Source organism: Anas platyrhynchos, chromosome 1, assembly GCF_047663525.1.
Source record: "Anas platyrhynchos isolate ZD024472 breed Pekin duck chromosome 1, IASCAAS_PekinDuck_T2T, whole genome shotgun sequence".
NCBI classification, from domain to species: Eukaryota; Metazoa; Chordata; class Aves; order Anseriformes; family Anatidae; genus Anas; species Anas platyrhynchos.
In genome coordinates this window covers 6,946,771-6,962,320 of record NC_092587.1, presented here as the reverse complement: position 1 = coordinate 6,962,320, position 15,550 = coordinate 6,946,771, and the positions used below count along the sequence as shown (strand labels likewise).

The 15,550-nt window shown below is 44.6% G+C and overlaps 1 protein-coding gene across 1 annotated transcript in view; it reads left to right on the top strand.

Moving 5' to 3' along the window:
• Positions 1 to 11,695, top strand: part of CCDC3 (coiled-coil domain containing 3) — a 39,575-nt gene extending 27,880 nt beyond the window's left edge. Inside the window, exon 3 of the mRNA XM_005018839.6 lies at positions 9,317 to 11,695. Within this exon, the coding sequence (XP_005018896.3) occupies positions 9,317 to 9,592 (276 nt within the window). The 3' untranslated portion in view covers positions 9,593 to 11,695. The remainder of the gene's footprint in view (positions 1 to 9,316) is intronic.
• Positions 11,696 to 15,550: the final 3,855 nt, after the last annotated feature.

Here is a 15,550-nt window from a genome sequence, read left to right as displayed (position 1 = left end):
TCTGGATGCTCAGGAGAGATGAGGACACCTCAGCTTTCTGGCAGCACCAGAGGACAGCAGGTTGCACTGGGGCACCTGCCTTTGTTCTTCAAAACCCAGAAGTTTTCCTGCAGCAGCAGGGTTCCCAGCCAAGCCTACAGCCAAGGAAATCCTATCTGTTTGTAAAGGCAGCTGAGCAGCAGCAGCTTATGTGAAGTATGAAGCCAAAATGTCCAGAGCAGAGGGATTTATAGGGGAACACGACTTTTATAGACGTTGTGTTAACTTCAAACATTTGCCTTTCTCAGCACGGGTTTTCCTCCTGTGCATAAAACTTCCCCAAGGTCTGATATATGCGATGGGGAGGAGACGTGGGCTCCACTTCCAGCAAATGTCGCCGTCTCTGTGCTTTTGTGCAAGATGACATTTAACGCAATGAGCTCACGCTTTGACCCCTGCTGGGATTTGCTCTGCTTCTCTCTTTCTCCAGCTGGACCCAGAAGTGACAGAGGAACAAAGGTTTATATATATGCACTGCCTGGGAGCAGCCAGCCCCAGGGATGGGAGGAGAAGAGGAGTTGGGGCTGCGAGGTCTCTTAATGGTGCTTTAACTTCTTGGCACGGAGGGTGCAGGCACCCAGCTTCTGTGCTCTGAACCTGCTGCAGGGGACCTGTTGCTCTGGCATCACCTTACCCACAGGAGGTTTTGAAGTATTTGAACCCTCAGTTGATGTTATTTTCCCTGTTTCCTGCCCCCATCTCTTCCCACCTCTTGTGAAGTACTTTATCCTCTGGCTCTTTTGGGGGGCTGTGCTGTGGCTATATTCCTGTGCTTATCTTTCCTGTGCTGTGTGAGTGTAAAAAAATGATACAACAACCTTCCTGTGTGCAATAAATGACCATTTAAACACCATATTAGGACTGTGGATGGGGAATTGGGGGTTTGAAAAGGTCAGGGCCCAGTGTGGCCACTGACTGCCTCTCCCCTGGGTGCGTGTGGCATCACTGGGCCCTCGCAAGCATTTGCCACAGCTACCAAGTGCTACCTGCAGCTCATGCACAGCTGATACATCTTGGTTCAGCCACTCTGATCCTGCCACAACCCATGGCTCCAACCTATTTTGTACTCCTAAGAGCCATGGTTAATCTAAGCCTGAGCTTACAGCCATCCAGACAGCACCTACCACACCAGAGCATCGGTCACCTCTGCCAGGGCCTCCAGGGAAATTCTCCAGGCTGTAACACATTACAGTGACATACACCATGCTCAAATATCCCAAATCAGTTATAACCCTGGTCTAAATGAATATTATTCTTAATGAAATGACTATTGGTGAAAATACATATGTTTCCTTACCAGCTGATGCTGGTTCTCAGCTCCATCTACGTCTGGGGATGATATATTTGAATATATTGCACTTCTTTCACTGTTACCCTGTCACATAAGGGTGCATGTTTAACAGGACCATTAAATGAACTTTCTAGGAACAACTTTAACATGAGACAGAGGCCAGCTCATTCAGAAATCAACAATGACATCTCAATAAATAGGAGCAATGCATAAGATGCTGTGCTGCACTGATCAGCCATGTCTCCTGTCCCTTGGTTCCCATCAGCGAGAGGGAAGGACACAACATATTTTGTGCCTGGGTCTTGCTTGTTGTATCCCTTCATTGATATTTAATTAATTCATTGTGTGTGGAAGGGGAATAGTGACCTAATCCTATTGAAATACAAGCCAAGGAAAACAAGGTTAGCTGGAGACACGGTCATGCAGCAACTTTCAATTTGAGAACAATACGCTTGGGGAAAGGTATGTTGGCAAAGTAGTTTTAGGCATATCAGATGTAATTAGCCTTATTGTGATACTAATAATACTGCATGGGGAAAAGCTGAGTTGGAAATTAAAGTGGATTGTGAGTTTTGGAAAGTTTGGTAGCTGTGGAAATGGAAAGTTTCTGTATGAGTTATAGAAAAAAAAGTCTCACAGAGATTTTTGAAGCCCAGCTGAAACTGCAGCCTGAGCTCTGAGACAAAAATGATTACAAAAAAAAGAAGAAAAAAGAAAAAAACCCAACTAGCAAAAGCAGCAACTCAATTGCTTTCAGAATTTAGGCAGAGCGAAATGCAGAAATCCACGAAGCAGCAAGGCTTGTGAGACAGACTTACAAACCCCTTCATTCTCAACACCTAAATTGCTCCCAGCAACAGAGAAAAGACATTGTTTTCCTTATTCAAAATATGCATTAGTCTTCACTTTAAATAGTTTTCCTTAAGTTCAGCAAGGCTGAGCTGGGTAGCGCACTTAAAATTTTGGTGTCATTTACTTTTAAGCAACTGGCTTAACCAATTGCTGCACTGTGTTCCCCAGGAACTAGGCGGGTGTATTGGGAATATCCACCACCTGGGACAGCACTCAGAAGGAACCAGAACAGATGTTGATTGCAGGATATAAATTGCAAATGCAATTCCTTGTAAGTGGAGGAATTCACAGAGGGAGGATGTAGGTCTCAGCAAAGAGGCTGACAGGGTGGCACCACCTCTCCCTGGGGCTAAACTCCTGGGAGGGCTTCAAGACCCACAGCCTTGCCCTATCTCAGATACCCAACCATCACCCAGCCTTGAGCCAGGAGCGATATCAAAAGCTGTGAAGCTCCTGGAAATGCAGAAAGCACAAGGTATGGGGCTGGTGGGGCTGAACACCAAGCGCTGAGCCCAATGCTCGTGCGCTCAGCCTTTGCTTCTGCAGCTCCAGCGGAGCGAGGAGGAGGACGATGGCTGCTCCTGTTAAACCGCTTAGACACAAGGCTTTGCTGCTCCCCTCCCTCACCGCTGCATTCCTGTGGCATCTCGGGCGAATCACTGGGAGGAATGCTTTGAAAGGAAACAAGGCGAGCGCAGAGCCCCTGGAAAAAGCAGCCGGCTGGCTCCTGGTGTGCATCCCTCGCCCACGCTGCACTGCCTGCGTGGTCAGTGAGGAGAGGGAAGGGGCTTGGAGATGCCCCAGGGTGAGGTCCTGCCCTCTTGATTTATTTTTCTCTTTCTGGAGACCTTCTGTCTCCTGGTTCCTGTGCAGGGAATTTAGGGATTTACTGTCAGGACTGACTTATCTGCTCACTTGGCACAAGCTAAATGCCTGTGGTAGGCAGCCTGGCTCATACGCACCTTTTTTTTCTTTTTTTTCTCCTTTCCTGACTTCTTGGTTAGTGTGGTTTCTCTCTTCTTTCAAAGGTTGCCTTTTTTCCTTCGCAAAAATAGGGAATGGGCTGGTTGGTCCCTACCTGGGTGCTGGCAGCGATCAGAGTACTTATCATGGAGTAGCATTTCCACCACCATGCCCAACCACAGCACATGGGATGGGGTCAGATTGTCACCTGCTATCCTTGCTTCTTCCCCCTTAGCAGCATCTCAGGCTTCAGGGCTCAAAGTCTCCACGGAAAGAAGAGCCTCAGGCCATGATCTGTCTGTGGTTTGGGGGCCAGAGACCTTTATCCATGTACCTTCAGCACTGAAGTCTTTTCACCAGCCCTCAAGTGCCTCCTAATCCCACCATGTCCTCCAAAACCACCCTTAATCTGGGAGCAGGGATGCGAGGGCTCCAAGTTTGAAGGCAAAGGGCAGGGTTTTAGGATGAGTGCTTGCCATACCCACTGCAGACAAGGAGCCACCAGAAATTTAGACACCTTGCCAGAGAGGAAGGTCTGCTTTTTAAAAATACTTCATCACGGGGAAGTATCTTCTTTAAACAAATCTGTTGTTCAGCTTAAAAAAAGACATCAGAAGAAAAAGATTAAGTTGTGGGTGTTTTTCCTTTTGAAAAGCACTCTTCCCTGGAAGTGAACCATCCTCTGTGCTGAGCCGGTGTCTTGGTGGAGCTGCTGGCACTCGGGCCCTTATGTCACAGTTTGTAAACATCACTCCTATTTTCCAGGGAGATGGGCTGCTGTCATCTGCTCAGGGGAATGTCAGGGCCAAGAGTCCTGCCAAGGCATAGGCCAAGAGCTGCCCTCGCAGGCCCTTGAACGATTCTTCAGGTGGCTTTCCACCAAGCAGCAGTTTGATGCAGATCAGAACTAACAGGGTTGTTTTTAAAACCTCCCAGTTGACCATAGACATGGATTTGAGTCCATTTCCAGGGCAAAATTTTCCAAACTCCAAGAAAACTACACTTATGCTGCCACTGCAGCCTCCCTGGGGTAGCTAGTGGTGCCAGCTGCCATGCTGTGGGCCTTGGGGTGGGATCCACCTCAGCCTGAGCAAGTTATCTTGGCACTTAGAGCTTTAAAGTGAAAATCTGCCTTCACTGGGCAGTAGTATGAGGAAGAAAGGCACTGTCTGCAGTGCCAGGACACCTCATGGTGGATGTAGCCTGGCAGAGGCTCCCCATGGGCAGTGTTTCCTACCCTAGTGAAGTCCTTACCTCTAACAGTTTGGATTATGCCACAAGCCTTACACCTCCCACAGCAAAAGCTGACCCTATTATCCTTGCAAGAACAACCACCACAATTTCCTTCTCTGTCCAGATCATATATATCTTGGTGGTTCATATGGAACCCATATGAACCCATATGGAAATCTCGACTCATTCCCGTTAATGCCAGTGATGCTGGATTTGGCCCCAGGACCCTAATTCAGTGTCTCCCAAAGGTGCAGTCTTGCAGCGAGCAGAGGTGGTTTAACCGAGCTCCATCCAGCACGATGGTTTAACAGTGCTGACAGGGGCTTTTCTACACTTCAGCAGGAGTGTTAGTCTTGGCTGAAAAGCCCCGGTAACTGGAGGTTAAGTGACTCCATCCCAAACCCCATACCCTCCACTGCCAGATCCCTCCTCATATCCCTCACCGCACCGTCCGTCTGTCCGTCCAGCATGCTCACTCCCACTTAGCCTGCCCAAAGGAGCTGGACAAAAGGAGAAAGTGATGCTCGGAGTCTGAAATCTGTCAATGGCAAGGCGGGGCTCAAGGAGGACTGCTCCAGCTAGAAGAGGCAAGGTTTGACTGCCTGAGCTGTGTCGCATCCATATCAGCTATCCCTGAAGCACAGAGCCCTTCTTGCTGAGCACACAGAAGGCTTTGGGGAAATAAATCCTGGTGGAGTTAAAGAAAAATAAAGAGCTTTGGCTTCCAAGCTCTTCTTGAGAGAGTGCATGAATTATTGCTGTGCTGAGACAAAGAGAGATGGAGGAACATGCTTCGTGCTGCATGAGGTTCCAGTTTAAGATGTTTTATATAACTTCAACAGTGGTAAAGCGCAGAGCAGTGAGACAACATGCAGCAACTTCAGAGAGCTTTTACCTTTTCTGTGGGGCAGATTTACAGCAGGGAAAGGGGAGAGGAGAGCGGTGTGGGGATGTGATGAGCAGACTGGGGTGCAGCATGGAGGAGGCTCAGCAGCAGAGCAGGAGCTGTGCTTGCCAACCCACTGCACTTGGGCTGCATTTCCAGAGGGACTTGTCTCTTGTTTCTTTCACTGGACACTCCCAACAGGTTGTGTTGGGGCCATGCTGGGTGTGGGATGCTGAGGGAGCATCCCATGGTAGCACAAGCACAGCTGGACACTGCTCTGGTCAACAGTGTGGGTCTGGAAGAAGATTTGAGGACAAGAAACCAACGTGGCCTATGCCCAGTTCTTCTAAAAACATCATGTCCATGCAGAGGAGATCAGGTCTCACTGTCATGCTTTTAAAGACATTCCCACTACTATCTTAGCTGATGACACCCCATGTCTGAACATTCTGGTTGATGTGAAAGATATTTTAGGAGACCTGACCTGAAAGACATTTAGTTAATGGGGTGCCAGTGCTGTCTGTAGGGAGCATGCATTAGAAGCTAACAAGAACCCAACTTTTCTCTCTTTGGTAAATGAAAGGAAAGATTTGGTGGTCACTGCCTGATTTTGAAACTTACTTCAACCAGATGGACAAGGGTGGAAGAACACCCCCTCTACACCCCTGTCCATGGAGGGTTTCCTGTCCACTGTCCCATTCTGATGAAGCTTATAGAAGGCAGATGTGTGTGTCTGACAGAAATTTATACATACGGCAATTCAGGGCGTTTGGTAAAGGGCTCACATGCCTGTAATGTGACACTCAGAAAAGCAGTTTGATGTAACACAGTGCTGATGTGTTTGGCAGATGGACAGAATGTGTAAATCATCTAGATGTGGTGAGACTTCAGTCTGGGTGTATTTGTGACAGGATGTTTCAGACAAATACTGAAATATATGTAATTTGTGGTGTCACAGCTGTAGGCTGTCTGGGCTAAATCCTAAGGACATGTATGGTTCTTTTTGTGCTACCTTTCTTGTTACATCTTCTACCACTGTTCTGGATTTGTTTAAACACTGTTGAGGATGGCTTGGTAACACAACTGTGGAACAAGCAGACATGCAATCAGAAATGTTCAGGATGAACAAATCTAGCATAGGTCACTAGATAATGTAACTTGAGAAGGAAACCTCAAAAAATAATTCATAGATTTGTCTGAAGAATCACGTCCTGGTCATTCACTCAGTTTCCCAGGTCTGTGGTCATGTATGCCATGCTAAGTGCAGCATTTCTGACCTGTTGCTTAACTGTCTGTCTGCTGCTGATACCTTTTGGGAACAAGACTCATCAGCTGTCCATTAATTGCCAGATCTGTTCTTCCCTTCAGGGGCACCAGGTGGAACTGGCTCCTCTCAGCATCTTCTCACTGTGCCACCTGGCTGCCTGCACTCCTGCCCAGCTCAGGCAGGCCAGGGGATGCTTGGTGTCATCCCTCTTTGCCTGGAAGGAGGGAACTGTGTGCCAGCTTGGAGATCTATGTTGAAGCACATCTGCTAAAGGCAAGGGGAGTGACAGCCGCAGACTGGAAAAACAAACAAAAAAAACCCACTCCTCTGTAGTTTTTTGCAATGCTTTTGGTCTAAAGCTTGATCTTGCTGGTAATTGGTGCAAACTATGCACATTTGTGTTTTCAAGAGACCAGAGAAAATAGGGTGTGAAATTCCTGCCTGTAGATATGCTCCAGAGGAAGGACTGCGCAACACGGGGATGTCTCAGCTGGCTGCAAGCAAAAAGTATCCGAGTAGCAGCATGGACCAAGGGCTGGTTAACTCCTCACATATTTATTCCTAGTGAACTATACAGGCTGTACTGAGCTCCATGCTGCCACAGTTGCACAGCTCTCAGCACCAGATCTAATCACTTAAAAATAACTTGGGTGCATCCATCTGAGCCACAGCTCCAGCAGTAACAGCAGGGGTAGGACAGCACTCACATTTGTACATGATACTTACTGCAGAGCTCTGTGAAAAACACCATTTGTAACCAGCTGGTGAGAATGCAAGGACCCCAGTTTGTTATTTTTCCACATGTAGAAAGAGCAAAGGAGTTCATTTTTCAGCTAGTAGTCCTGCGATTGCAGGACTGGGCTCTTTCTACCAATTTCCCATTGGTAAGCAAAGGTGTGTGTGTCCGACAGAATCATACATTTGTGTTGTTCCAGTGATCTCTTTGGATATCTCCAGGTGATTTAAGCTCTAAACTATTGGCTTCAGGCTGGAAAGTCAAGATCTGGAAGAGGAATGGCATAAGGAAATGAGCTGGCTAGCTTTCTGATGATACCCGAGAAGTTTCTGAGTGGCTCAGTACACCTGTACTACCTCTGCTGACAGAGGACCAACCTCAAAGGTTTGGGAGCACCTCTGGGTGAGGCTACTGCCATCCCTGATGTCAGCCATCACAAGTTGCCAATGCCCCCCACAGCCAGCCCAGGTAGATGAGATATGGTTGAGTTCATATCACGGCACACTTGAGGTGCATGAATTCTCTGTTACTCTGTGTTGGACTCTGTAATATGCCATGCCTATCAGTGCAGCAATGAAAAACACCAGAAATCCCTCAGGATGTGGAGTTTCTACCTTCTGTCTTCCCAACAAACATCTTTTCCTAACAGTGCTCTCCCGTGTAGGGACTTAAATTCAAGAATTGGTCTGCTTAAAGCTTTGCAAGGGTTTGGCAAACACAGAAGCCAACGGGTGCTGGCTGCTTTCAAATAGCTCTTGGAATGAGCTGTGATCAAAATCAAATTCTCTCCTCTGTCATGCAATTTCTGGCCTTCATCTCTCAGTCTCAACTCCCCGTTTTCCTAGCAGGCATTTATAAAAGATCCCTGGTGAGAGGGCAACCAGGGTAAGCATTTCCCTCTTAGTAAAGCCTTGTGGTGCTATTGCACAAGATACAAGAGCTTATGGCTACTGGAAGCAGTTGCTGTGTTGACCAGCCATGGCTTTTGGCTGCTGGGGGTTTCCAAAGCAAACGAAGCATTACTCATCAAAGCGGGCTCCCTCCCCAACTTTTAGTTGAAAGTACTACAAAAGAAGATGGAAAGAAACATGTAATCCTTCATCATCACAGTGAGGATTTGCTTGTTTGTTTAGATTTCCTGACTGTTCCAAATGTTCTGCCAGAGAAAGCCCATCTAGGCTCCAGGAGTGCTTAAAAGACACACTAAAAATCTAAATGTATATAGGAGACAAATTCAGCAGAAGACATGCCTTTCCCCATAGCACACCGGTGTGACAATCAGATGGAAATCCCACATGCACAATGAAATATCTCAGGATGCTTTTTTGTAGGAAAAAAATAAATGAAGAGGGCATGTCAGCCTGAGCAGAAATAGGTTTCATGATCACTGCTCTAGATCACAGAATTTTTGGTGGGGCTGTCCTTGATCTCAGGCACCTTCTCTTTGTTAAAGTTATGGGATCTTGAATGCTCCTGGGAAGTGCTAGGATTTTATGTTTTAAGGTTTCATCTGAAAGAAGCCCAAGTAATGAGCTATTCAAGGCAACTCCGTGCTTGAAAAGGTAAAAAAAAAAAAAAAAAAAAAAAAAAAGGTAAAAGGTGTTTTGCAGGTTTTGACTTTATTTTGTATGTTGAGATAAAGAGCACAGGGCAGGCTCATGTCAAAGTCTGGAGTTTCTGAAGTGCTTCTGAGCTGAATCTAGTCTTGAGTTTTCCAATTGTGGCAACACCTTGGATTGAACTCCAGTTTCAGACCATGCATAGGGCAGCCTTCCTTCTTAAATTCAAGTTAGCCTCAATGAGCTCAACAGGTCTCTCAAAGTAGCTCACACAAGTCATTGTGAACTATTAGTGTCATCAAAAGCTACAATTTGGGGTATTATCTGAATACAGAAGAGAAAGAGAGGCTTTTATTAGAAAGATGCAAAAAAGTAGAACTTCACAAAAGCTGTTCTGTGTTTGAAGAGCTGTGAGGTCTTTCTATGAACACCTGAGTTAACTTTTACTTTAATAACCTTTTTGTTCCTATTTAATTTCTGATGTCCCCAGCTCATGTGCTCCTCGGTGCAGAAAGCCCTGTTTGAGGAGGAGGACAGAGTGAAGAAGCTGCAGCAGAAGGTGGCAACGCTGGAGAAGCGCAACAAACAGCTGCGAGATCGGGTGAAAAAAGTCAAGAGGTCTCTCCGGCAAGCTAGGAAAAACACCAGGCACATGGAGCAGATGAACCGAAAGCTCAGTGAGAAACTTTCCTCTGCAGGTGGTCAAATCCCCTATATTAACTCTTTAAAGCAGGAGAACTCCCATGCTACCTACCTTAAAGTATAATGCAAGGGTAAGTGCTCAGGCCAAAGATGATGACAAATTTTGCCTGCATTAGATCAGGATCTGGCCCTCACACCTTGTCTACACTGTGCTTCAAACCTTGCATGGAAAATGAATCTGAACTTGCTCTAGGCATGGTGCTAGGAATTAATCAGGAATGGAAATTGGATTTATCTGGGGAACAGCCCCAACCCAAGTCCATGGTGTCCTGGGTGGATGTAGGGCCAGATTGTAGTCTAAAACACACGGTGCTTCTTGGTCCTCATTCATCTGCCTCTGTCACCAGTTTTAGGTTGCCTGTGGTGGGATGGGTGTGAAGGAAGTGCCTGTTCTGCCCCATGGGCCATTGCAGGCACAGGAGCTCTTCTAGGAAGGATCTGATGCCCTCTTACCTGCTCCACATGGACTGGGCCAGCAAGGCCGAGTGAATATATGGAGATGGGTGCTGTAGGAAGGATGCAGGCATAAATGCTCTTTGCTCCATCATGACCCCAAGCTTCCCCCTTACCTTAAGCTTGACTAAAGTCTATATTTCTGTGTCTGAGCAAAGGCTATGTCCAGGATGCATAGTCAGTTTGGGCCCCTATTCAAAATGAAATGCAGATGTGCTCAACTTTGTCTTAAGACTGTTTCTAAATATCCCTAAATACTCTAAACAAAATTTCTAATATTTTTCATTTAACCAGGAAGTGCCTTAAGAGTCACAATAAATCCCTCAGGTGCCTTCTGTGTTGCCCAGCCAAAGGGGTTGGAACCCACCTCATTCTGGGTCTGTGCCTAAGGCCTAATCCTGCTCCTAAAATCAGGAGTAGACTTAGCCTGACTATTACAGGCCCAGCAGACAATTTCAGATCCTGTTTTCAAGCAGGTTTCATTTACAGTGTGGACAAGGCTTCAGGTTTTGAAATCACTGTTTGAGGTATAATGGAGGTTGCTGGGCAGCCTTGTTTAGTTAGATTTAGATACTGTAGAGATCACAACAATATCAACAGGGCATTAAAAATTAAGGTAGTTTATATATGTATATATTTTAAAATCCTATAGAAAATATTTTTATTACACATTTGATATAGTCTAATTTCTTAAAATATGAAGTAAATCCCATTTCTTCATTATCTCAAAAAAAAAATCATCACGGTCTTTATTAGACATTTACATTAGACATTTACAAACTTCTGCTCAAGTAGCATAGGTTAAGGCATCAGTATCCATGGCTGACACATTTTTCAGCTGTGTTAATGTACCAGGGCACGTCTTTGGTCTTGGTAGTCAAACAACCTTTGTTCATAACAGGGCACCATCAGGAGAGGAAGGTGGAAGAATAGTTTTTGTGTTCCTTCCCTTCACAAAATAGTTTTTCTTAACACAAGCATGAGCCCCAAGTGTAGATATGCCTCATGCTTTTCGACAGGGACAGACAACCCATGCTCAGCACCAGGGAACATCAACAATTTGCCAGGGCTAAACCTGGTTTATACAAGCTGGACTGATCCAGCTGACAGAGGTGAAGTCCTCAGAATTAACACCGTGAAAACCACCGCTCTGCTCCTAACTCTCCGTGCTTTACCAGATTGCTGCATGGTCTCCATGCTGTGTCTCAGCATTTAAAAATAGAATATATCCAGACTGCAGCCCTGCTGGACCACGCTTTAACTATCCCTGCGCTAGGAAAAGCCCGTATCAGCTTTCAACCATGAGCTTCAGTCCAAGCTGAGCTCAGAAGTTAAGCCTTGTGTTGGCTTCTAGGATGCTGCGGAGTTTAATTGCCTTCCAATTTTACTCCTTTTGGAAATAGAGCTTTCCCCCTCCCCTTTGAAATAATATTTGTATTTCTTAAGATTCTGACTCCTCCAAAAGCTTCACTGGTTTCAAAGGCTTCGCCTACCAAATCAGCACAATTTGAATTGTTTTGTGCTGCAGTCAGCAATGCTATTTCCTGAGAACTACTACAGACCTAAGGCTTCCCTAGAAGCCATCAAGAGATTTTAACTCTGAAATGTAAATCCACAAGAAAATAACTAATTTTTTGTTTGTTTGTTGTTTGTTTCTGGTTTCTACACTGCTGTTTGAATAAATTGACTGTTTTTCCTGGTATAGGTATTAAAAGCTTGTGTTATTATTATTATTTTTATTTTTTATTTTGCTAATAAAAGCATTTCCTCTGTTATTCATTTATGTTTTATAAATGATTTATAAAGATGAGAAAGTATAGTTAATATAGCTACACCTTTGCTATTCTTACAAATTTTCCAAACACAATGTTGGAAAATGCTCTTTTTTGGGGTGATATTTTTGTCTCTAGATGAAAAGATTGGAATTTTCATCCTATTTTTGCTCTTTCTCTAGCTTAAAAAAAAAAAAAGTAAACCATTTTTTTTCCTCAATGTCAGTCTCATGAGAGTTTTGTCACTTTGTTAAGACAATGAAAACAAACTGCCCAAATACAAAATCCAAACACTACCCAAAACGTCTCCCCTGGTACAAAACCAAGTGAGGGTGTGTCCCTGTGGGTTTTTCTCTTTCATTCCTCCTTGATTTTGGACCATTTCCAGAGATAAGGACTAGCAGTCAGATCAGATCACATTGTAGCTCTTTCAACACGTAATAGGGGATGCCAAGCCCAAATAAAAATGCTATTAGAGTGTTATCATTGGCTGTCTTATGGGCAGGAAGGATGAATGTGAAGGGGAGTTTATGCATCTTAACCCAGTCTGGGAGTCATCGCACAGGGCCTGACACAGACATTGATTTTCAGACCCACTCTGCAGCTATTTCAATGACGAGCTAATCCAGAAATGAAGAAAAAAAAAAGGCATAAATTCTTACTATTTCCCAAATTAATGCGAAGAGCATGGCTGCGTATGTTTCTGTTTAAAAGTACCCATGACAGACTGGTGAAAGTACAGAGTGAGTTGGCAAGGGGTGGTATAGAAACCCAGAGAGCATGCTGGATAAAAAGGATAGGAGGTGGGGAGGCAAAAGAGAGCAGAAGTTGCCCTCCAATGAGGAAACAATTGCTCAGAAACACCATCAAATGAGGCACCCCACACAAGAAGCTCAAAGATCCTTTATAAATTATTACCATTTGCTTTTGAGAACACATCAGGGGCTTGAAGGATACCAGAGTATCTGTAGGGCTGGTGCTAAAGTTTCCCAGAGCAGATGAAGCCAGAACTGGGGACAGAGAGGGGCATTTTGGCCTCTGTCTTAATTGTGGAGGAATGTAGGGATGCTCTCATGGCTCTATTTTTTTTTTATTTTTTTTATTTTTTTTCTTTCTTGAAGGACCAGAAAGGTGACAAAAAGAAATTAGGGAGAAAAATGAATATTAACAAATTGCAAAGCCAGAGAGCAAATGAGTAGGAACAGTAATGAAGTGGAGAATTAGCTGAGCGATGCTGGGTGACTGATAACAAAAATAAATGAAATGCAATGTAAGTAATGTGAAAGGATATCCATGGGGGAAATTTAGAATCCATGTGAATTGAGATGCTCTGAGCAGGCATTAGCCATCTAGTATAATTGGATAAAGTCAGTGATCAATTACCCCATCATCTGGATCAGTCTAGTATCACGAAGAGATCACTCCTTACCATTCAATGAAAACATTGACTCAGCATTCAATCAAAAAAGCAGGTGAAGTGGTAGAAATCATTAGGAAAGGGATAGAGATCGTAATTAACCCTCTAAATATGAGATATTCCCACATGTGGGATGCAGTGGGCAGTTATACCTCACCTCAAAAACAAAAAGCATCTAATAGGAAATATATAGTGAGAGGCAACAAGAAAAATCCAAAATCTGGATTAGCTTCATATTGCAAGCAACTATATTTTGCAGGACCCCATGCTGCAGAAAAGATGAACTGAGAGAAAAGAATGACTCAAGGCAACAGGAGAGAGAAAACCTTGAGATTTTCCTCTTTTTACCATCACCTCCAACAAGGGTCTCTGTTGTGCTATTTCAGTTACTGGTTAAAATTTTCTAGGGGTTGTGCCTCATCAGAGCTGAAGGGGATAATTTTATTGCTGCTCTGGGCCCAAAAAGCACCTTATGTCCTTAGATATTACAATGGGAACAATAGGAAGAACTCTTCTGATTTTTTATTTATTTATTTTTAATGGGGATGTTTATAGAACAGAGTGCACCAAAGAAGCTCTGTTATTTCCTCATAAAATCACAAGCATTATCCTGATTCAACAGCCGCACGTGGGTAGCTCAAGCAGAACCACGTAGTAGTAGAGGAGGATTTATGGAGACCAGACAACACTAGCAGCTTTCTCTGTTTCTCAACACCAAAACCATTGAGAAGAGAATGAATTCCATATGTTATCCTGTTTGGGTTTTAGCAGAAAAGGCTTTTGGAGCAGAAAAGCATATCAGCGATTCAGAGTTGCATCAGTAAATCCCACTTGCTATACACAAAATTTCTCACCAAGCTAGGTAATCTCTCATTAATGAGGCAAAGGAACCTAAATTAATTTCTAAAAGGAGAGAAAATATATACAGGGAAAACTGGGGAGAGCAGATAAAACTGACAAGATATGTCATTTGTTCTTACAATAAATCTAAGTAATTGCAAGGAAATTTCATTTTCCTCCCCATTGAACCCCAATTATTTTCATTTAATCACAGAAATATCGCTAGTTCCCTCCAAACCAGGCTGCTTTGCGTGTGAAATGTCATTTCCAACATGTGCTTGGGTTTAGGCATGTTCCTAATCCCCTAAAACAAACAGAGCAAGCAGGACAGCCTGTTCCAGAGTACGCGGTGGTGTGCTTGGAGGGTTTGTTGGCTCCGATCGCCTTGGCTCTCGGGGGAACATGGCCAAGTCACCCCGGCAGGGATTTCCCTGGAGCTCACACTTCAGGAGGTAGGCAAAATATAGATGTAGTGGGACAGGAGCAATGCCTCCTTTCCAAGGAACCACCTCTTAGTGGTCCAAGATTTGGTTGGTTTTCCATTCTATGGGCTTGGTGGCATCATGACACTGTTGGGGGTTTCTTCTTAGCAACTGCCTGCTGCAAAAGTCTTCTTTTTACTAAGATTTTCCACAAACAAGGAGCCATTTCTCAGAACAAGGTGGTGGTGGAAGTAATTGTTTTGCAATGTTAAAATACAACCAGTGAAGTGGTGTTTTCTTTGGCACACACCCATGCTTTGGAGTCACGATGAAATTTGGCATAAATCCTTATGTCCCCCACCCCTCACCTCCATCCCCCAAACAAAAATCAGCAGGAGGCCTTTGAAATATTTCATTTTTGCAATGCTTGCATGCCCAGTCAAGCCTTTGCAGTGCTTCATGGCTAAAACTGCAATGAATGCCCTTATGGAGACTTCTTGAGCCTCTCTTGAGTCTTCATCCCAGACAGACAACTGAGATGCCAAAGTAGGCACCACAGGCAGACTCACAGAACCGCTGAATATCCCGAGTTGGAAAGGACCCACAAGGATCATCAAGTCCAACTCCTGGCTCCACACAGGAGCACTCCAAAATCAAACCATATCTCTGAGAGTTTTGTCCAACCACTTGTTGAACTCCATCAGGCTTGGTGCTGTGACCACGTTCCTGAGGAGCCTGTTCCAGAATATCAAAACAGATACAGCATTTCAAAATCTGTCAAGATTCTGGGTCAAGAGAAGGAACTGGTTTGTATAAAACCCAAATCCACAGTTTGGCGTGGGTTTCTCAGCATGCCCCTGCAGGCTAGACACACTCTTTGGAGAGCGGAGAGGATTTTTGACACTTCTTTTCTTTTCCTATTCTGTTCTTGTTTACTCTAGCAGATAGGCCACAATCCAAACCCTAAATTTACAGAACTCCATCAAATCCTCTCTCTGATGTTTATAAGTATCAGCCCTGTCATTTTCTCTGCTCCCCTGCCCCATGCACATGTTGCTCAGGCTCCAAAGGAAATGTTTGCTTTCGCCAGGGCTTTGCTTAGCTGAGTCAGTGTGCTG